General features: G+C 38.5%; 1 protein-coding gene across 1 annotated transcript; it reads right to left on the bottom strand.

Moving 5' to 3' along the window:
* Positions 1-10,423: 10,423 nt before the first annotated feature.
* ARL11 (ARF like GTPase 11) lies at positions 10,424-14,726 on the bottom strand. The gene is made up of 2 exons (XM_074189251.1): positions 14,574-14,726; positions 10,424-12,285 (listed from the first exon to the last, which is right to left on the bottom strand). Exon 2 carries the CDS (start codon positions 12,264-12,266, stop codon positions 11,685-11,687), a length of 582 nt encoding a protein of 193 aa, XP_074045352.1. The 5' UTR covers positions 12,267-12,285; positions 14,574-14,726; the 3' UTR covers positions 10,424-11,684.
* Between the last annotated feature and the right edge of the window lie 9,293 nt (positions 14,727-24,019).

Here is a 24,019-nt window from a genome sequence, read left to right as displayed (position 1 = left end):
CTCTCCCTGTTATAGTGTGTTCATTTCTATCAGCACTTAAAATTAAGACAGCTTCTTTCCAGGTGTTTGCCCTCTTATCATGATGCCCTTGAATCAGTTTCTCTTTTTCCTTATTACTGATTCTCTTTGCATATGGTTAAGAGGTGAAAAAACCCTGTATCTGGGTGAAGCAAACAATTTATTTCCATCTCATATCCACTCATAAAAGCAATTTAGATCTTTTTCTACTTTTATTTTTTATTTATTTTCTTTGAATTTTATAATTTTTCCCCCCAATCTCACTTCCTTCCCCCACCCCCCCACAGAAGGCAATTGAATGCATTGAGAGAAAAATCATATCTTAAGGAAAAAATAAAATATAAGAGATTGCAAACTACATAATACATAAGATAACTTTTTTAAAATTAAAGGTGATAGTCTTTGGTCTTTGTTTAAACTCCACTATTCTTTGCATACAGATGGTTATCTGCAATGGAGAATACCATGATGAACTGAGCAAGTCTGTTAAGGTTGGCCATCAACCCCATGGAGCAATTTAAATCTTGGCTCAATCCGGGGAGAGAGAGAGAGAGAGAGAGAGAGAGAGAGAGAGAGAGAGAGAGAGAGAGAGAGAGAGAGAGAGAGAGAGAGAGAGAATCAAGTCCCAAGTTGTTGTTGTTGAACTTCAACTGGTTTAGAATGATCCCAAGTGATCAATTCAGAATGCAGGCAGGAGCTGGTAAATGACCCTCAGTTGCTAGACTTGGTTGACTTGCCCCAATCCCTTCTGGTTTCCCAAATCAGAGATTTCTACCAGCTTTCATCCAACCTGTTTGAATACAAGAGAATTACCTTAGTCTGCCCACCTCATATTAGTCACTTGATGGAGTAGGAAAGTCAGCATTCAAAAAAAAAAACTTTTTGATAGTCTAAGGCCAGGTATGTATAAGTTAGGAAATAAAAGTAAGATATCTGAAGTAAACAAAAAAGAAAAGCTCAGGTACATTGTTGCCCAATATTAATCATTTTCTCAGAGTTTTTCTATTCTTTCTTATTTTCCCTGCTCCCCTTCTTTTTCAACAAGTCTGAAGTACTCCTTTCTCTTCAGACTGACCACTGGAGAGACTGGTATAGCCACTAAAAACTGGATGTAGCCACTAAAAACTTAGAAGCCATCTAATCCAACACTTTATTTTTACAGATGGGGAAACTGAGACCCAGAGAGTTACTAACTCCATTGCTTAATTAGTTCCTTAATCCCCAGCACATACTCTTTGATCCAGGGTCACTTGACTTCCTGAAGACTGCTTCATAAATAAGACACTCCATCTCTTGACATTTTCTCTGGTTGTCCACCAGCCTTAGAACACTTTTCCCTCCTTTTCTCCTCCTACTGGACTCTGGCTTTTTTAAAGTCCCTACTAAGATCCTTACTAAAGTCTTCTACAGAAAGCCTGTCCCAGCCCTTCTTAATTCTAATCTTGTCTCAGTTAGTTATTTCCAATTTATCCTGTATATTACTTAATTCATAAAGGTTTTGTGTGTGTGTGTGTGTGTGTGTGTGTGTGTGTCTGTGTGTGTGTCTGTGTGTGTGTGAGAGAGAGAGAGAGAGAGAGAGAGACTTGCCCAAGGTCACACAACTAGTAAATATCAAGTGTCTGAAGTCACATTTGAATTCAGGCCCTCCTGACTCCAGGGCCAGTGTTCTATTGACTGCACCACCTAACTGGCCCAATAAAGGTTTAAAATGATCTGGAATTTCATCTGACATTTACTCCAGCACTGTTTTCATGAAAATATGTTATCTCTCCTTTTTTGTACGTCTCTTTTTAATCATATAGTAACTTTTTCTCTTTCTCCACCAGGTCTCCCATCTATTCAGGACAGTGGAATCTTCAGAAAATTACTATCCAGGTGCCATCATCAAGCATTACTTGATGATGCTATCAAGAAGACTCATTTTGGGGCAGCTAAGTGGCGCAGTGGATAGAGCACCAGTCCTGGAGTTGGGAGGACCTGAGTTCAAATCTGGCCTCAGACACTTAATAATTACCCAGCTGTATGGCCTTGGGCCACCCCCAATTCTGTTATATCTTGATCTTAAAAGTAGAATGGAAAGAGAGGGGAAGAGAAATGCATTGGTGGGAGGTAGGAGAGGGTAAAAAGGAAAGGAAGATTAGGGAAACTTGGGGTAAGGTGGAGTGGCTGACACTTGAATCTCACTCTCGTCTCAAATGGTCAAAGGATGGAAGAACATACACACACACATTTTGTCACAGAAATACATTTACAAGGAAACAGGAGGAAAAGGAGAGAAAGTTGAAGGAAAAATTAGAGACTTAGCTTATTGTATTAAGTCTGAGATGTTTAATTGGAAGTTAGTATGGAAGAAACTTAGATTAGACCAACACCTAACAACCTTTACCAAGATAAGATCCAAATGGTTACAGGACTTAGACATAAAAAAAAATACTATAAGCAAATTAGAAGATCAAAGATTAGTTTACCTGTCAGATCTATGGAAAGGGGAACAGTTTATGACTAAGGAAGAGTTGGAGAACATCACTAAAACCAATTAGATAATTTTGATTATTACATTAAATTAAAAAGCTTTTGCACAGATAAAACAACTGTAACCAAGATCAAAAGAAATGTAGTAAATTGGGAAACATTCTTTACAACTAATGATTCTTGACAAAGGACTCATTTCTAAAATATACAGAGAACTGAGTCATATTTTTAAAACAAAAAGCCATTCCTCAATTGACAAATGGTCAAAGGATATGCAAAGACAATTTACAGAGGAGGAGATCAAAGCAATCCATAGCCATATGAAAAAAATGCTCTAAATAATTAATTATTAGAGAAATGCAAATTAAAGCTTCTCTGAGGTACCACCTCACACCTCTCAGATTGGCCAACATGACCAGAAAGGATAATGATCATTGTTGGAAGGGTTGTGGGAAATCTGGGACACTATTACACTGTTGGTGGAGCTGTGAACTCATCCAACCCTTCTGGAGAGCTATTTGGAACTATGCCCAAAGGGCAACAAAAATGTGCATACCCTTTGACCCAGCAATACCACTACTGGGTCTATACCCTGAAGAGATGATGAAAAAGGGTAAAAACATTACTTGTATAAAAATATTTATAGCAGCCCTGTTTGTGGTGGCAAAGAATTGGAAATCAAGTAAATGTCCTTCAATTGGGGAATGGCTTAGCAAACTATGGTATATGTATGTCATGGAATAATATTGTTCTATTAGAAACCAGGAGGGCTGTGAATTCAGGGAAGCCTGGAGGGATTTGCATGAACTGATGCTGAGTGAGATGAGCAGAACCAGAAAAACACTGTATACCCTAGCAGCAACATGGGAGTGATGTTCAACCTTGAAGGACTACCTCATTCCATCAGTGCAACAATCGGCAACAATTTTGGGCTGTCTGCAAAGGAGAGTGCCATCTGTATCCAGATAAGGAGATGTGGAGTTTGAACAAAGTTCCAGGACTAGTCCCTTTAATTTAGAAAAAAACAGATATCTTATTGTCTGATCTTGTTACCTCTTAGACTTCTTGTCTCTTCTCTAAGGACATGATTTCTCTCTCATCACACCCAATTTGGATCAAGGTACAACATGGAAACAAAGTAAAGACTGACAGATTGCTTTCTGTGGGGGGGTGGGAAGTAAGATTGGGGGGAAAATTAATTGTAAAACTCAAATAATATCTTTAATAAAAATAAAGTTTAAAAAGTCTGAGATGTCATATTTTAAGAAGGATATTGTAAAGCTTTAGCAGATAGAATAGAGACCAGGATGATAATTTGCCCTAGATGACCTCATCATCTCCCATGGATTTGACTATAATCTTTTTTGCAAATGAGTTCTATATCTGTATTTACAAACCTCATGCTTTAGTTCCTCATGACTAGATCTCATATCTCTTTTGGAAACATCTCGAACTCAATGTACCCAAAACCGACTTCCTTATCTTTCCCCCCTAAAATTCATCTACAGTTTCTTTGTTTCTGTCAAGAGCACCAGTATTCTTTCCCACATCCACACTGTTCATTGTGTTCATACTTTAAGAAAGTTCAATCCCTTATCTTCTTTCACTCAAACTATTTTAATGGCTAGCAAATTGATTTCCCCAAACCCAACCATTGCAAAAACAATCAGGAAATGTAGTATTATGTACAAGGAAAAGCAAATGACTTATATAACTAAATCATAACTTTCACTCAAGTTAGTGTAGTATAAGAAGTAAGAAGACTGAAAAAGTAGCATCTTTGTTAAAAAGCAAATTTTATATTTTATCTTGAAGGTGATAGTGAATTAATGGAGTTTACTGAGTAGGTTAGATCTATGCTTTAGGAACATTACCTTGACAGCAGGATGGAGGATTAGGTGGAGTGGAGAAACACAAGGCAAGGAAAGCAATCAGAAGACTATTGCAATAGTTGAGGCATGAAGGTCTAAAGACATATTCTGAGATGCTAATTATGTGAGTGGAGAGAAGGGGAAATGTGCAAGAGATATTTTGAAGGTAAAAATGAATTGTCAACACATCGGATCTTTGGGATGAATGTCTGAATGAGGAGCCAAGAATGACACTGAAGTTATAAACCTACATGTCTGGGAGGATGGTGGTACCTTCCATGTTTTCAGAAAAGTTGGGAAGATGAAAGGTTTTTGACAAAAAATAATTCGTTCTGTTTTAGATATGTTGAATTTGAGGTGCCTATGTAGGACTGGAGTTCAGGAGTAAAGTTAATTCTAAACAGATATAATTGAATTGATGGGAATTGAAGGGATCATCAAAAGATAAAAGAGATGGGAAGAAGGTTCAGAATAGAGACTAGGGGAATAATCATGGTCACTGGGAATTACCTAGAGGGGGAAAAAAAAACAAAGGAAACTAAGAAAGAATGGTTAGAAACTTTCACAAAAACTTAGAGCAGAAAGAGTATTTAGGAAGGGTGATCAGTAATATTAAAGCATTTAGGCAGGTCCAGAAAGATGAGAATTGAGAAAAGACTATTAGATTTGGCAATTAAGAGATCCTTTGTGGGGTGGCTAGGTGGTGCAGTGGATAGAGCATGGCACAGGAGTCAGGAGTACCTGAGTTCAAATCCTGCCTCAGACACTTAATAATTACCCAGCTTTGTGACCTTGGGCAAACCACTTAACCCCATTGCCTTGCAAAAACTAAAACAGAGAGAGAGAGAGAGAGAGAGAGAGAGAGAGAGAGAGAGAGAGATCCTTTGTAACTTTGGTTAGAACAATTTCAATTGAATGATAAGATTAGAAGCCATTTTACAAGGGGGTTTAAAAGCAAATGATAGAGAAGAAACGGAGGTACAGCTTTTCCAAGTTATTTAGCTGAGCAGGGGAAGAGAGACATTGAATTGAAGCTAGTAGAGATTGCCAAATCAAATCAGGGTATTTTAAAGACCAGGAGGCATAGACATTTGCTGTCTAGTGATTCCCTTGATTTCCTTTAAATCCCAACTGAAATCCCATCTTTCGTAGGAAACCTTGTTCAATCCCTCCAAATTCTAGTGACTCCCCTCTGTTAATTATTTTCTACTTATCCTGTATGTTTCTTACTGTGTATATATTTATTTGCATCTTGTTTCTCCCCCATTCAGTTGGAAGCTCCTTAAGTTGGGGACTGTCTCTGGCCTTTTTTTCCCATTACACAGTGTCTGGCACATAGTATTATTTAATGACTGTTTATTAATTAATTGATTAATATTTTCAGACAGCAGAAACAAAGATAGCAGATAGAGAAATGTTAAGAATGAGGAAAAATAGGAATGTGGGGACAAGCTGCTGGAAAGGACAGAAAGGTATTGAATCGGTCATGCATGTGTGTCTTGCTAAGAAAGAGGGCCACCTTTTCTTGTGGGTCAATAGTGAATCAGGGGGTGGCTAGATGGTACATGGGGCAGCTAGGTGGCACAGTGGATACAGCACCGGCCTTGGAGTCAGGAGTACCTGCATTCAAATCCGACCTCAGACACTTAATAATTACCTAGCTATGTGGCCTTGGGCAAGCTACTTAACCCCATTGCTTTAAAAAAATCTAAAAAAATAAATAAATAAAAGAAGAAGAAGCTAGGGATCTCTCTCTCTCTCTCTGCCATGATAGAATTTTGGGGCGGCTAGGTGGCACAGTGGATAAAGCACCAGCCTTGAAGTCAGGAGTACCTGAGTTCAAATCCAGTCTCAGACACTTAATAATTACCTAGCTGTGTGGCCTTGGGCAAGCCATTTAACCCTATTTGCCTTGCAAAAAAACAAAACAACAAAAAACCTAATTAAAAAAATAATGAATCAGGTTTCATAAGGGAAGATTTCTAAGTAACACAAGGAAGAGGAGGAGGGGAGAGCAATTGGGAAGTGTCAGCAAATGACCTAATTTTTTTCAGTGAAATGTTAGGTTTAGGTCCTGAGATGAAAGAAGAAGAGTTAGACTTGTGATTGTTTGAAACAACCTTTCTGATGAGTGGCTTAGCAAATTGACTAGAAAAGTGAAAATAAACTTGGGGCTATATTGAAGGTCCAGTAGATGCTTTGAAGCACAAATTTGTAGCTATTCCATTCAGCACAGTTATCTTTAAATTTTCACCAGTTCCATTCATAATAAGCACATGAAAAAGAACAAAGGAGACAGAAGAAATTTAAAGTTGATATTTGGGAAGGTGTGATCAGCTATAGGATAAAGGGTTGAGGGATAGTGTAGAGTTAAATTAATTCACTAAGAGGTCTATTAAAGAAAGGGAGGCAAGTACAACTAACGCAGAGAAGTTAGTGGAGAGTGGAGAAATTAAAGGTCATGATGAAATCAAAGAACAGGTTTAAGGGTTGTGAAGGACAGAGAAAGATAGAGGGATTTTGTGAAAGTGGAACACATGAGTAACGGCAAGAGAAAATGACCACCAGTATATATAGCTGAGATCAAATGTAGGAGTAAGTGATGGGAACTTAGTAGACTGAGGAACTGAGAATTTAGGACATTTGAGAATGTATGCTGAAGTATGCTGAGTTGGGATTGGAAAAAACCCCAATGAATCAGGCACTGAACTCATTGAAGAAGGAAGGAAAATGCCTTGAAGATCAATAGACAGTGGACATAAAGATCTGGATAAGGTAGTAAATTTGAATAGTTCAGAACCCAAAGGAGAAATTTTTGAGTGATAGTAGTACTGGGAAAGTCTAGAAGTGGCTATCAGGAATAAAGCTGCCACTGCCATCTGTGAATTTGAGAGTATGAGTAAAAATACAAGTAATGGAAGCAGTAGCCAGGGATATGGTCTCAGTGAGGTACAGCTAGGTAGTGCTGTAGACAGAACTCTGGCCTCAGAATCAGTAGGACTTGAGTTCAAATCCTGCCTCGGATACTTGACACTAGTTGGGTGACCTTGTGCAAGTCACTTATCCCTGATTGCCTCTATCCAGGGTCATCTCCTGTTATACTGATCCATATCTGGCCACTGGACTCAAATGGTACTGGAGGAGAAAGTGAGGCTGGTTACTTAGTACAGCACCCCTTCACTCAAATCTAATTCACGTGATTGTTGTGGTATCAGTCCCTGATGTCATGGCCTTCTTCGAGAATGAAGGACAACAGCAAAAACAAAAGATTAAAGCAATAAGAAAATTAATAAATGAAGATGAAACTAGATTTGTTCATTTGGAGCAAGTATTCCAGAAAGCACAGTGGAAGAGCCCAAAGACAAATAGATCAATAGAGTAGGACATGGGATGGGAGAGCTGAGGAGAATGGAAATAAAGAGAGCAACAGATGGGTTGTTAGGGGTGGACTTTGTGCTTCAATAGCAAGAGTCCTTATAATCATGGTGGTGAGGAAGATGGGAGGGGTTAGAACGATGCTAACAACTGAGCAACAGGTCTAAGCAGAATTCACATTATGAGGAGGTCCATTGAAGAAGATATTTCATTAGAATATTCAAGATCCTCAGAGATTCAACCTTGTGGCATGTGGAGCAGGTAAAGATGTAGTCTATAAAGATATAGAAGGGTCAGTGCCATCAAGAGACAGGAAGAGGCAAAGGAAGGAAAGCGGCTCTGGTCTTGGGATGACCATTTGAGAACTGGAGGAGGCCCTGGAAGAAAAACAGGCCAAGATACAGGTTAGCAGCTTGGATTGTCTGGGAAGTCTCTGAAGCCAAGAAGCAGAGGATAGTATGCCAGGTTTGTGCAGAGTTTACATAGTTTTCATTTTTCCCTTATGAAAAACATTCTAACAATTAGAACTAACCAAAAGTGGGCTGTCTGGGGAGATGGGTTCCTTACATTGCAATTTTTCAAATAGAAACTAAATGGTCACAGGAATGTTGAAAAAGGATTCTTAGTCAGTTATAGGTTGGACTAAATGATCTGTGGGTTTCTTTGACTTCTGTAGGGGCTTTTTGGGTCCCTACTAGTGTTAGCACTGTACAGAGCATTGTGGGGGATACAAATTAAGTAATACAATACACTCTCTGGGAACCTGTAATTGGAGAGACAAGATACGTAAACATGAAATACATAACAATGTAAGGTAGTTATGATTATGTGCTCAAAGCCATCTGGCCCACAATCAGGAATCCAGATTTAGAACAATCAACAAAGGATTTAAAGGAAGACTAGTCAGAGACATAGGTGGAGAATCATTAACTTGTAGAATGGCATGAAAGCCTGGGAAAGGGGTCTGATGATCAGAGTGGATTGGGACCAGCTGCACATCTCAGTAGAGGAGACAAGAAGAGCAAGATCATTCTGGCATTTACCCCACATTGTTTTCTTCCTTCTGGGGCTCCCTGATGAAACTATCACACTTATTACAATTTACAATTCTGATTGAACACTGAATTACTTGATTAAATTAGGTACATTTTAGAAATTAAATTACAGAACATTTCTCCTTAGAGGATCTGTAGCTTAATGCATCCAGAAAATACAATCTACTTCATACCTACATCTAAATACTTAAATCATCAGGTTATTTTTTTCCTCCAATTAAATGGAGAAAAAGGAAAAAAAAACTTCATTAAAACTACCTGTCAGGGATATTAAAGAAGGGAAGTCAGACTATATAGGACCTCTAATCTTTCTTCCAATTAGAATTTTGTGTTGTTTCTTTGTCTTCTGCTATTTCAAGGAAAGAAGGCATTTCTGTTATGTGATTAATCTTCAGAAATTCTCACACATGATTCTCTATGTTCCCTCTAGAGAGATTCATTTTGCTGAAAGGAAAGGAGAACAGAATACTTTCATGCCATTTTTGAGTTTCTATAAAGAAAAAGAGGAGCAAAGAACTATTGAGAAAAGTCTAGAGGACCTCAAGCTCATGCTTGGGTAGTATGGAGGAGCATACATTCCCAAGCATAGCCCAGAATGACCCTTAATAGAGACACTCCCCCAATTTTTTATGAGTGGACCCATGATTTAATTGGTGTTGAGAACTACTGATTGACGAAGATTCTTTTACCAATACAGCTATTACCTATTCCATCATTTGTAATCTTAGAGAAGTGCCTTTGACAACAAGATTATAAGTAATTTACCCAGGACCACACAACACGTGTGTCAGAGGTAGAATTAGAAGAACTGAGGAGGGTAGCCGTGCCAGATAGAAGGAGAGAGTAAAGGTTACTGAAAGAAAGGCAGTTGTTGTTAGTGTCGTTCTTCCTTTGTTCTCAGAGTACCATGATATCAAGAAGGTGATACCATGACTTGCAAATGAATTAGATTTAAGTGAGGCAAGGCTGAGCAAAGTCACTAGCTCCACTCCCTCCTTCTGAGGCATCTAGGTCCAGTGGCAAGACATACATCAGGATGACTGGAGATGGCCCCAGATGCAGTGGGAGACCTTGGACTTTTCAAATTAAGATCTTTCCCAGTTCTCAGTTTTTCTGAGGGATTGCCCATTCAGGGCTTAGGTAAGAAATTAAGACTAGGTAAGAAATGAGGCTAAAGGGACATGGAAACTTGGAAACCCTGGAGCTCTGCGGAAAGGGGTCCAAAGCACAAGCAAGCTGCAGGATTGGTATCTATTAACAAAGAAAGAGTTCTGCCACTCTAGATTGACAAGAATAGCCATCAGAATTTTATCTGGGGGCGGCTAGGTGATGCAGTGGATGAAGCACTGTCCCTGGAGTCAGGAGTACCTGGGTTCAAATCCGATCTCAGACACTTAATAATTACCTAGCTGTGTGGCCTTAGGCAAGCCACTTAACCCCATTGCCTTGCAAAAAAAAAATTTTTTTATCTGGCTTACAGATTCTCTTAAGGAGTGATTTGCTTTAAAAGAACAACATTGCTGGCACTTGGTTAATTTATTTACTCCCCATTTCTTCCACCTTTCTCCTACCTAGAGAGCCAACATCTTTTGCCACCTTAGAATTACCTAGTCTTTTTAAACCTTGTGTATTTGTTGAATGTCCTCTTATAATGAATTTTAATGAATTTTGCTTTCAGATTAAGATATATTGACTTTTGTTGCATTCTGCTTGAGTGTTTGCCATAAAGAAATGGCTACGGAGAAAAGCAGTGGCTAGGTGAGATTTTTTATCAGAAGTATAGAAGCTGGTCTCTTCTTAATCTCAAAGGAAAAGGAAAAAAATTCTTCCCTAGTCTGGGGACTCTGAGCTTATGAATTGATTAATATTTGCCATCACCAGCTCCCCAAAGCAGTGAGGAGAAAATATAAATATGAAATTCTAAGGTCAATTACCTTGGATAAAGAGGAAAAGCTACAGAAAATGGAACTTCAATAGGATCATGGATTTGGAACTGGAAGGGACCTTAGAACTTATCTAGTACTCTGGCCATCTTCCTAAAACGTTGTAGGGCTCTACTCTGCCCATATTCCTGCTCTTCCCCTGTTGCTCTGAGCTTCTAATTGATAAGAGTTTGCTAATTTTGCAGTGCAACGTGATGTGCTCCAGTCATCTTCCTCCAGTGGGAGCTCCATTAGAAGGCTGAAATTTGTGTCAAGTAAGTCAACTAGAAGTCCAAAAAAACCCCACTGAGATTAAACTAAAAAACTTACATTGACTTGATGAGTTTTAAAATCTTTGTAGGGAGCATAAAGCCATTGTTTCAGGGAAAATCACAAATTCCATTAAGTGACAGAGCATCAAAAGACTGTTGAAAAGAAAAACAAGATTCAAAACACTTTAATTTGTAAACAGTGAAATTAAAAAAACAATTGGGCAGTTGATTGGGGGAAGGAGATGGTGGAGAATTGTTTGCTGTGCTAATATACTCTGGATACTTTAAAAACAAGTGAGAGTTATTGTGAAAACAGATATGATCTCTGGGAACAGGGAAATTTGTTGATTGATTAGCTACTATGTTCAGACTTATTTTTTTAATTAAAGTTGTTTTTTCATTTACAGAGATTCTTTCCTTCCTACTTCCCCCCCTCCCTACTAGTAAAAGAAAAAAAGGGGAGGGAGCAAAACCTGTGTAATAAATATGCATAGTTAAGCAAAATATTTTTCGTATTGTCCATTTCCAAAAATCATTCATTCTGAATGTTTTGGACCATCGGTTTTTTTGCTAGAAGGGGCATAAGGTTCTTCATTATTGGTCAACTGGAATAATGATGGATCATCATGTTAATCAGAATTCTTGTCTTTCAAGATCACTCAGTTTCACCAGTTCTTAGTCAACAATATTTCTAATCAGTCAAGGCATCTTCCTCTCTCCATTCACTGTTCTACTGCAGAGGCATATCTGTTTTCGGGATTTAAGAAGTCTCTCCAGGGTCAACTGGACTTCCTTTAACCCCTCACCTGTTAGGGCACTGCAACCCCGAAGCTCCCAACACCGGTCATTGAATCGTTCCAGACGCATCCTATCCCTTATCTCTAACAAAGAAAGGGCCCCTGGCATCTCCTGCTTATTGGCTAGAACCAATAGAGGGACACCGGCCATATGAGCATTGTTCAGGACATTTTCCAGTTCAATTGTAGCCTCAGGCAGCCTGTCTTCATCTGTACTGTCCAACACATAGAGGAGGGAGTCAGTATCCTCTAAATAGTCCTTCCAACTGGACCGGAGTTGGTCCTGACCCCCCACATCCCAAAGAGTCACGGAGCCATACTTGGATGCCTCCAAAGATTCAACATTAAAGCCCACAGTAGGGTACGTTTCCACTTGTCTGCTCTTCAGTTTGTAGAGGAGAGTGGTCTTGCCAGCAGAGTCCAGTCCCATTATCACCACTCGGGGTTCATCCTTGTGCTGAGTTTTGAAATTCAGGTTACCCATCTTGACCACTGGCTAAATCCTAGAGGAAAAAAAATACCAATGGTAAATGACCATTCCTTTCTAGATGGAGACTATTCCTTTCTGGATGTTGGGCACTTAGCTATCCTTCCAGTCTAATTACTCATATACACACTTTCCAGTCTAACTAGACTACTTACTCTTCCCCTCTTCATACAATCTATCTCCTCCTTGTGTCTTTCCATAGACTATCCCTATGCTTAGAATGCTTTTCTCCCACCCCTCTCGTAGCTGATTTCAAGGCTGAGTTAAACATCCCCTCCTACAAGAGACTTTTTTAATATTCCTTGGGGAGTTAGAGGTCCCCACCTTCTTGGCATGATTGGTTCTATATTTGGCATAAATTTTTCATTGATTTAAACTGTATACACATTGACTTTGGTTTCTTTCTTTTTATCTCCAACACCTTTCACAGTACCCAGACACATGGTATACTTGTTAAATTGAATTGACCCCCAGCAAAAGCCTATGCTATGAGTTTCCACCCCCAAATAGCAAGATCTTCCATAATTTCACAATTAGAAAACAGGAACTAGATTAGAACCTAGGTTTGTTGAAAGACTCCCCAGGATCAAGAAGTGAAAATTAAGTCATTTCAGTTTCAAATCTCCCATATTGCTGATCTGATCTCTGTAATGAATGTCACAGAGAGAAGGAAAAATCCAAAATTACTGGGTCAACACCCACTAACCTTTCTTTGGGAAGATGGCTTCAAAGAAGAATAAATGCCTGAGCCACCTCCCTCTAATAAAAATGAACACCACTCTTTAGTTCTGAAAGCAAAAAAGAAAATACAATTGTTTATAATATGGATGTGATGGTCTTGGTTAGTGAATTAGTGAAAAACACTGAGTAAAGGCTTCCATTCTTGTTCTCCTATGATGCTAGCTTCTGTTTTTCTCCTTAAACTCAAATTCAGTGAATAATGTTTTGTCCTTCACTTTTTTTAAGGAGACCACAACATCAGGGAGATGATGCCACGACAAGCACACAAATTGGATTTGAGTGAGGGGGTACTGTTCTAAGTCACCAGCCTCACTTTCTCCTCCAGAGCCATCTGGGTTCAGTGGCCAGATATGAACCAGGGCTACTGGAAATGGCCCTGAATGTGAGGCAATCAAGGTTAAGTGATTTGCCCAAAGTCATACAACTTGTAAGTAGCAAATGTCTGAGGCTGGATTCAAACTCCCATCCTCCTGACTCCAAGGCCACTGCTCTCTCCATTACACCACTTAGTTGCCCCCAATCAGAGTGAAAGAGATAGCCCAAATGTCATCTTCTACTGCCCTTGTAACTTGCCCTGTGAGTTCCTGCAAATGATATTTTCAACAAACACTATTAACTCATTGACAGAAGTACCCCAAAAATAGTACAAACATTATCTGACTCTTTTTGCTTCTTACTTCCTACATAACCTTGGGCAAATCACAACCTTTTGAGGGCTGAGGTTTACTCATCTCTAAAATGAAAAGGTGGGCAAGATGAGCTCTAGGTTTCATTCAGTTATAAATCTATACTCTGATGGACCCGTGAGCACCATTCTCAGATTTTACCTTTCATGATACAGAAGGAAAAAAAAAACAATGGCTGTGTAGTTCAAAGAGTAGAGTTCACATTGCATCTCTGAAACATTTTCCCTCTCTGACATTGGATTCATCCTTTGTTTCCTCCCCTGAAAAATGGTGAGGGGAGGGAGTTCAAACAAAATGACCTCTAAGATCTATGATTTCTAGGCATGTTTTTTAATTTTATTGATTTTTTTGTTTCTTACATCATCATAGATATCTCAAATATACTCGCCCTTGCCTTCCCAGCGAGCTATTCCATATGACAAATGATATTTTTAAGAGAGGAAAAAAATCAGTATCACCAATCAATCCATTGAAAATTTCTGAAAACATGTCCAATATACAACATGGCAAGATTTTATGGATGGTGATGGTGTTGGTAGTGGTTTGGGTTTTTTAACCCAAACTTTAAGAAGGTGAGCCTTATCCCCAATAGACCCTGAGTTAAAACTGTTGACAAGCCTTTGACACCAAGGGGGTTCATTTAGTAGCCCTATGATCTTAGCTGGGCAAGTCACTTAACTTTTCTCATCCTCAGTTTACTGATTTGTAAAATGAAGGCAATGTTAGGATTTGTCTCACAAGGTTGTCATGAGGATCAAATGATATAACATGCAAAGCAACTATTTCATTGCCCTTGAAAAGAAATAAAAAGCAAATACCATGCAGCTGTGCCTTTCTCTTCAGCCCCTGACCACCAGAATAGACAAATAAAAATTACCTCCATCTAGTTAAGTACTTGGGTAATTTTTCCTCTCCAGGCTTCAGTTTCAAGAGTACCGTGGAGCTGATCTGATCTTGGCCAGAGAATGTCATAAACAGAGAGAGGGAGAGACCTAAAGCAAGGTCTTAAGGAAGTGTGTGTGTGTGGTCACTTTTGCTATTACTCTGGCTTCTATTTCCTTTTCACGGGGTGGGGGTGGGTCAATGTGGCAATTTTGCAGCCTTTCAGTGAGATAAGAGTTGTTTTTTTCCCTCTCGCCTGGCCCAGCCTCAGGACTGACACAAGGGACTCCTGTATTCAAGAGCTCTGGAGGGGGTGCCTCATGCAGGCTGCTCCCAGATCTTCTCATCAGATGCTCCTGTATCCTAGCAACTCAGAATCCAAAGGCCACAGAAAGAGCCCTGCTGATGTTCTTTTGGCTTTTTTTTCCCTGCCTGTCTTCACATAATCTCTGTAGCCTTGGTGTGTTTATCTATTAAGAAGACCTTGAGTAAGAACTGTCTTTCCTTTTTTCCTTCTTCTTTTTTCATCAAAGTCCACAGCATTTTTCTCATCTCTAGGAATGGATGATAGAGCCCTCCCAGGACAGATGATGTTTGTCCTTTGTTCTCAAAGACATCAGGGGAGGTGAGGTGATGCCATAATAAGTACATGAATTAGATTTGAGTGAGGGGGTGCTGTGCAAAATAAGTCACCAGTCTCATTTTCTCCTCCAGAGTCTTCCAGGTCCAGTGACTAGATATGAACCAGGATGACTGAAGATGGTCCTGGATGTGAGGCAATCAGGATTAAAAGACCTGCCCAGGGTCATTTAGCTGTCCCCTCCAAGGACTAGGCTAGAAACCAGGAAAACCTGAGTTCAAATCAAATACTACTTGTATCTTTGGGCAAGAAGTTACTTAAACATTGCCTGTCTCAAATTCCTCAACAATAGGGGTGGCTATGTGGTGTAGTGGATAAAGCACCAGCCCTGGAGTCAGGAATACCTGCATTCAAATCCGGTCTCAGACACTTAATAATTACCTAGCTGTGTGGCCTTGGGCAAGCCACTTAACCCTGTTTGCCTTACAAAAACCTAAAAAAAATTCCTCAACAATAAAATGGGGTGAATAATACCAAAACCTCTCCAGAGTTGTTAGGATCAAATGAGCTATTTACAAAGCCCTGTATAGACTACATAATATATATTTAATAGATGCTTATTCCCTTCCATCCCCCCTTCAATGTCTTCATCTGTAAAATAGGAATGATAGGAAAAGCTCCTACCTCTAAGAATTATTGTGTAGATCAAATGAAATAAAATATGTAAAACATTTTGCAAATCTTAAAGTTTTATATTAATGCTAGGTATCATTATTATTACCTACAGGAAAGCCAACAGAAACCCAAGAAAAAATGTAATGGAGCTCAGTTATACAAACCTTAGCTGGTGCTGAAGGTGGCTGACTCTTTTCACAGACCAAATAAATAAACAAACAAACAAATGAATGAATGAACAAACCGACAAAGGAATGGATGAACATTTGACATGGTCCTGTTTATGGAATTAGATTGACTGAGTATAAATTCTGCTTCTGAAGCATAATACCTGTAGGACCTTGGGTAAGTCAGTTCCCCTATTCAAACTTTAATTTCTATGCAAGATGAGTGAGGAAGGCTAAATGACCCTAAAAGTTTCTTTTAAACACAATTTAAAAATACTTTCATGGTTCTAAGATTCTAATGTAGACAATTACTCAGGTAGTATCATTTGAAGGGCTGATAGAATTCTCATCTGTCCAGAAATATCTCTTGTTTTGAAATTCACATTGTTGGTCCATGGCTTTGGATTTTGGTCAGAATATCTCTACTACTAGGGTATATTAACTAATGTCTTCAAACAAGCTAGCAGAGAAACATAACTTGAGACAATGGGACAGATTTTGGAGGAATTGGGAAAAGTCTGAAAGGAGGGGTGCTGACAGAGAAGGAGAAATCTTGCTGAGGCAACATCCTCCCCATAAGAATCCTAGATACCAGAAAGAGGAGGGAGTTCTAAAATGCAGAAAAGTTGGTAAAGGAGTAGTTAGTCAATGACTATTTATTAATGCTGTACTATATGACAATCACCATATTAAGTCCTTGGGATACAAAAAAAGGGAAAGTGAGTGTGTGTGTGTGTGTGTGTGTGTGTGTGTGTAAAAAATGAAATGATCCCTTCCAGGTACCCCCACACTTACATTCTGTGTGACTTTGGGTCAGTTACTCTTTTATGCTTTATTTTTTTAATATATAGAATGAGGTAGGGCGGCTAGGTGGAGCAGTGGATAGAGCACTGGCCCTGGAGTCAGGAGTACTTGAGTTCAAATTTGGCCTCAGACACTTAATAATTTCCTAGTTGTCTGGCCTTGGCCAAGTCACTTAACCCCATTTGTCTTGCAAAAACATTATATATACATACATATATATATATATATATGTATGTATGTATGTATGTAAAATGAGGAAATGAGGAAATCTCTAGGAACCCTTCCTCCTCTGAAATTCTATGATTACATGTCAGAGTCCAAAAGACTTTCCAATGGTGGTCAGAGTGCCAGGCAGAGGGATTCAGCTCTACCCTCCCTTCTCCAGTACTGCTAAGCACCTTCATTAGGCTTACCAAAAATGCAAGGATATTGGCATGGTCCCAAAAGTAGCTGCTGTGAGCAAAACCATTGCTGAAAGAAATTTGTTTTCCATAGGTTAACAAGGAAGGAAGGCTAGAAGACTTCTCACAATGGGTTATGGAGAGATAGAAGTCAAGTTTTGTTTTGTTTAGTAAAGTCTTAAGAGCTATTTAAAGGGGACTTTTCAAGTGATTTGAATGATTGTGGGCTTCACAAAAGATTTAAAAAAATGTTGATTCACTCTTAAGTATATTGGAAAAAGCAGTCTCACAAAAGTGGGAAGGATAACCTTCTTTTTGAGAAAGTACAAGACCCAACAGCTGATGACAGCTCTATCTGCAGAGGTAGCTAGATGTAACTAAAATATTGGAACTGGAGTCAGGAAAACCTGAGTTCAAATCCAGCCTGGATACTCACTTGCTGTGTGACCCTGAACAAGTCATTTTACCTTTGTTTGCCTCAATTTCTTCACCTATAAAATGGAGATAATGATATTATCTATCTTTTGTGAAGATCAAATAAAATAATTATTATAAAGCTGCTTAATAAATATTAATTGTTATAAGTTGGTGGTAGTGACTCTGAGAAAAAAATAGGGAAAGGAAGTTTCAAAAGGCAGAGAGGAACAAGGCTTGAAGTGAGTTGAAATGAAATGAGGCCCAGTCAATTTCTGGGAAATGAAACCATGTTCCCATTAGATTGTAAACTCCTACGGGGCAGAGAATGTCATTTGCCTCTTTTTTGTATTTCCAGCATTAAACACAGTGACTGGCACATAATAGGTCCTTAATAAATGTTTTTTGGTTGATTTATTGATTATTCTAGATCCAGTGCAACCCTAGCAACATGAGTTGTATAGGGCATGTCAGCTCTTGACCTGGCTTCAGGGTCTCTACTCATTGTGTATGGAGGCCATAGTGTGATTCTACGAATAGACTGCCCCTTTTATTTTTCCCTGAAGACTATTTATGGACCAAAGGCTTATGGAACATCTCAACTACTCCATGTTGATGGAATCACATTGATTAATGATAGGGAAAATATCCTAAGGAAATGGACTGAACACTTCCATAGTGTTCTCAACAGGCCATCATCAATCAATGCAGAAGCCATTGACTGTTTACCTCAAATTGAAGTCATCAGTCCCTAGCTGAAGTTCCAATTGTAGAAGAGATTTTTTGAATGTCATCAGGCTTCTTTCAAGTGGCAAAGCACCTGGTGCTGACTCTATTCCAGGTGAGATTTACGGGGGGGTGGGGGTGGGGGTCCATTGCTCAAAGAAAAGCTGACTGAAATTTTCCAGGTTATATGGAATGAAGAGGTTCAGGAATTCAAGAACATCTCCATCAACCATCTCTATAATGGTAAAGGGAATCAGATCGCCCTGTGACAATCATAAGGGTATTTCTCTCTTAGTTATTGCTGACAAGATTCTTGCCAGAATTCTACTCAATAGGCTAATCCTTAACCTAGAAGGTGAAGCCAGTGTGGCTTCAGAAAGGGTCAAGGAATAGTTGATATGGCATTTGCTGTCCAACAACTCCAGGAAAAAATGCCAGAAGCAGAACAGAGGTCTGTATTTGACTTTAGATCTGACTAAGGCTTTTGATACTGTCAGTCATGAGGGTTTATGGAAAATTATGTCAAAATTTGGTTGCCTGGAAAAGTTCATCAGTATTGTATGTCACTTTCATGATGCTGTGCTTGCCCAAGTTCTAGATAGTGGAGATTTCCTGGTCACCAATGGAGTAAAACAAAGCTGTATCCTTGTTCCCATGTCTTTTAGCATAATGTTTGTATCCACTCACTGAGGATGAACATGACTGCATCAAGGTCAGCTACCATTTTGCTGGCAAATTCTTTAATTTAAAAAGGCTACAAGACAAGACCAAAGTGAAGGGAGTATTAATGTGTGATCTTTTGTTGCAGATGATTGTGCACTCAATGCATCCCCTGAAGCTGAGATATAACAAAATATGGATTGATTCTCTGCTGCTTGTGTTAATTTTGGTCTAATAATGAACACCAAGAAAACCCAGGTGCTCCATCATCCAGCACTATGCTATCTATATGTGGAACCACTGATTACAGCAAATGGAGAAATTTTGATATTATGGATAAGTTCATTTACCTTGGCAGTGTCCTTTCCTGAAAAATACACATTGACACACATATTGCCAGAGTTAGCTCAGTATTTGGGAGGCTCCAAAAGAAAGTATGGGAGACAAGAGATATTAGACTGACTACCAAACTGAAAGTCTATAGAGCCATTGTCCTGACCTCATTGCCATATACCTGGAAACCTGGGCAATCTACCAGTGCCATGTAAGGAAACTGAATCACTTTCTTTTAAACTATCTTAGGAAAATTCTGAAGATCACCTGGCAAGACAAGACACCAGATACTGAGGGCATTTCTCAAGCTAAACTGCCTAGCATTCAAAGAGCACAACCCCCATGGGCTGGCCATATTGTTCAAATGCTCAATATAAGTTTGTCAAAAAGAGCATTTTATGGAGAACTCACACAGGACAAACGTCCACGGCGGGGGGGGGGGGTGTCAGAAGAAGTTATACAGAGACCCTCTGAAGGTTCTCTTAAGAACTTTGGAATTGATTGTGCAGCATGAGAGACACTGACACAGGATCACCCAGTATGGTGTGCCCTCGTCAGTGAGGGTGCTGTGCTCTATGGGCAAAGCAGATTTGAAGCAGCTCTAAGGAAACGTGAGATGCATAAGTTTAGTGTACCCACCCAAAGTGTTCATATGGATTATTTGTGCCAACCTGTGGTAGAATATTCTGGTGTGATCAACTATAGTCAGATACACTGTAATTTGTCTCTAACATAGTGATATCAGTTTGCTCTTCAATGATATGCAAGAATTAACCAACCAACTACTATTAGATTTTCTCTTGTAATTTATTTTGTCATTCTATCCCATTAAAATGTTTTGCTACTTTACAGTTTTTGCTTTGTCTGTTAGGAAAAAGCACCGAATGGGGTCCCCAGACATATTTGTGTAATTGTGATTACTCAAACTAAATATGAGTAGTAAGGAGTTCCAGAGTTAAATAGGACACTTGTTACCTATAGAATTATAGATCTGGAACTAAAAGGGATCTTATATGTCACCTAACCCAATCTTTGATTTTTATTGTTCAATCATTTTCAGTCATGTCTGACACTTTGTGATCATTTGGGGGTTTTTCTTGCCATTTGCCATTTTCTTCTTTAGTTCATTTTATAGATGAGGAACTGAGACAAACAGGGTTAAGTGACTTGCCCAGGTTCACATAGTTAGAAAGTATCTCAGGCCAGATTGTAAAACAGGAAGATGAGTTTTCCTGACTTCAGACTTATTCATTACACCATCTAGTTGCCAGCAAAGTTGTTAAGTGATTTGCTCAAATTACACAAAAATTAAAACCCAGAAAGAGGATTTGAACCTAGATACAGTGATTCTAAATTCAGTATTCTTTTCAATATACATTGCTATCTCAAGTATGATTATTTTTTGAGCTAACCATAAATCACATTATGGAATCCATTCTTTTGGGAATACTTTCCTGTAGAAAGCTAAACTCATTTTTTGAAGATTAATTCCACCTATTAAGTTTTGATCTTATAGCACAAGCCCTAAGGAGGTTGATCAATTCCTTCTAAAAGCTATTTACGAATTTTGGACAGTTGCCACCACATGAATAGTAAATGCCTGTTCATGCATGGAATCAATGTATAATCCATGAAATTAGATTTCCCCAAGTCATATATAAATGAAAGAGGCAATTTCATTAATTAATACATTTTATTTTACCAAAAAATGTAATTTTTAAATCAAATTTAGTGACTCTTTTGACTTGTATCCACTTATAATAATTTGATATGCATATTCCAATGAAGGTCAAAGTAATATAGCACCAAAGTAGGTACAAATTAAGTATGCCTAGGGAGTGGCTAGGTGGCGCAGTGAATAAAGCACTGGCCCTGAAGTCAGGAGTACCTGGGTTCAAATCCAGTCTCAGACACTTAATAATTACCTAGTTGTGTGGCCTTGGGCAAGCCACTTAACCCCATTGCCTAGCAAAAACCTAAAAAAAAATTAAGTATGCCTAAACTTTACTATTTTCAATCACTGTATAACTAAATCTTTTTCTCACTTATTGGAGCTATCCCAGGATTTATTCTTAACTCGGGCTGCACAACAAACTATAGTGTTAATTGCCTCTGGAGTATCTTCCACTACACTCTAATTCTTTATGACAAGAAAAGATTGATTTTTATTTCTTCCAGTAAAGGTCACCCCTCGTCTGTCAGTTTTCAATCCCTCTGTTCTGTCATGTATCATATAAAAGTTTTTCAAAATTGAGTCATTTCTATCCTTTGCATCTTCTATATGATTTCCCTACTATGATTTTTCTTTAATTAAATCTTGATCTCCTGATTCACTGGTCCATATTGAAGAGGAATACCCATTGATCATTTAACTCACCCAGCATTTCTTATACTTTTAAGGCAAGCACGGAATCCATAAATTTCATAACGACTTCTAGGTCTACCATAATTGAGACCTGCAAAATCTGAGTGGCTGGATATTTGATTTCAAGGGTCAAGAACAGGCAGACCATAAGACAGGATGTGAAATATAATACCACCTCCAATCTATTTCCTGAATTTAATTTCTTCTCTCAGATGGGGTCTCAGATGGTGACTGCTCTCAAATTCTAGGAGCAATAATATGGGTGACAACTCTTACTTTCAAAGTTTATTATTGGTGTGCTTTTCATTAGTAGTAAGCAGACTTCATTGACTTTAGCAAAGGCATTTACTAAGGTGGTTTAGTAAGCAAAGTTGGTACAAAACTCTCAAAAAACCTAGGGCACATTCTCCCACACATACATAGAGTTCATTAGAAGAATGAGTACAAACTTAAGATTATAAAAATGGGGGCGGCTAGGTGGTACAGTGGATAGCGCACTGGCCCTGGAGTCAGGAGTACCTGAGTTCAAATCCAACCTCAGACACTTAATAATTACCTAGCTGTGTGGCCTTGGGCAAGCCATTTAACCCCATTTGCCTTGCAAAAACCTAAAAAAAATTAAAATTTTTTTAAAAGATTATAAAAATGTTTGTCTTTGTTTATTGATGTTTATCCTTCATTCTCGAAGAAGACCATGACACCAGAGAGGTGATGCCATGACAAGCACATGAATTGGATGTGAGTGAGGGGGTGCTGTGCTAAGTCACCAGCCTCATTTTTTCCTCCAGAGCCATCTGGGTCCAGTGGCCACATATGAATCAGGATGATTGAAGATGACTCTGTATGGAAACCAATCAGGGTTAAGTGACTGTCCAATTAGTAAGTTCAAGTATCTGAGACTGGATTTGAACTGAGATTCTCCTGACTCCAGGGTTGGTGTTCTAGCCACTGTACCACTTAGTTACCTACATAAAGCTAATGAAACACATGTGTATGATATATATATATATATATATATATATATATATATATATATATATATATATATATATATATAGAGAGAGAGAGAGAGAGAGAGAGAGAGAGAGAGAGAACAACAGGTTACATCTTCTCGTACTGCATAATCTGAAAGTTCTTCATCTCCTTGTAGAGGCCTCATGCAGGTCCTCTTGGGGAATAGAGTTTATATGGCAAAGTCAACAAAGAGGGTATCCAGTATCTAAACCTTTCTTGAGAACACAGGTGCCATTTTTTCCCTTTTACAAAGCGACCTTGGCAAAGGTTCCAGCAAGAAGGGCATATCTGTGATGACTAGAGTGCTGATGGTATGGTTTAGAGATGGCAGAGCTAACTGAGATGAGGATTTGAGATTTGAGACTGATTAATCAACATAAGTCTAGGCTAGAATACAGAGGACCAAAAAAGATGGAAAGAGATACAGAAAAAACAAATATATGACTGTTTATATTGTTTATATGTTGAAATTCTTTTTTATTGTAATGACTTTTAGTTGTTCATTTAATTGGTCTTACTGATGTTTAGAGTTATTTGTAATAAATAATTTAGAAAATTAATACCATCTTAAAAAATTTTAAGGTATGTAATAACACCCTTTATGCAAATATTTTTCAGAGATTCTCTACAAACATAAAATAGTACATTGAAGCAAGATACTTTGTTCACATATATAATCCATAGACAACAATTGCAGGCATTTCAGAAAATCAGCTATGGATTAAGTTGAGTCATGGAAATGAATTCCTGAACCCATTATTTGAAAAAAATTCAAAAGAAATTCAGTATAAATAATTTAGAAATCCAATTATCTCAGGGTAATCACATTCAAATGCTTCACATTTTTTTTTAAAAATAGGCTGTTTCCATGTTGGTATCTCAAGACACAGGTTCTCAGTCTAAGTAAGTACTAAAAGCAGTGTTGATTACATTCGAGTGGGTGTTGGAGGGTCTGTTCAACTGTGATTGCTGAGATTCATTTCATAGTATGACCTTTTTATTGCATCTTTTAAGTTATGTTTGTTTCTTAGAATTTTGTAACTGTCCTCTCTGGGGAATGCAAATGAATTAATATTGTTTGCTGAAGAACATACATTTATACACACATTTGCTTTGTGGTTCAGTCGTGTCTGATTCTTCATGATGCCATTTGACCCCCACTGGCAGAGAGTGGTTTGGCATTTTCTTCTCTGGGTCATTTTAGAGATGAGAAAACTAACGATTAAGTGACTTGCCCAGGATCACATAGTGTCTGAATATGAATTTGAACTCATTAAGATAAGACTTCCTGATACCAGACCT

Source organism: Macrotis lagotis, chromosome 1 (genome assembly GCF_037893015.1).
Source record: "Macrotis lagotis isolate mMagLag1 chromosome 1, bilby.v1.9.chrom.fasta, whole genome shotgun sequence".
Lineage (NCBI taxonomy): Eukaryota > Metazoa > Chordata > Mammalia > Peramelemorphia > Peramelidae > Macrotis > Macrotis lagotis.
The sequence above is the reverse complement of the archived record's forward strand: the minus strand, read 5'-3'. Positions and strand labels throughout refer to the sequence as shown.

Bases quoted from the DNA above. Each gene is read 5' to 3' on its own strand.
- ARL11 (XM_074189251.1), bottom strand. From the start codon at position 12,266: ATGGGTAACCTGAATTTCAAAACTCAGCACAAGGATGAACCCCGAGTG.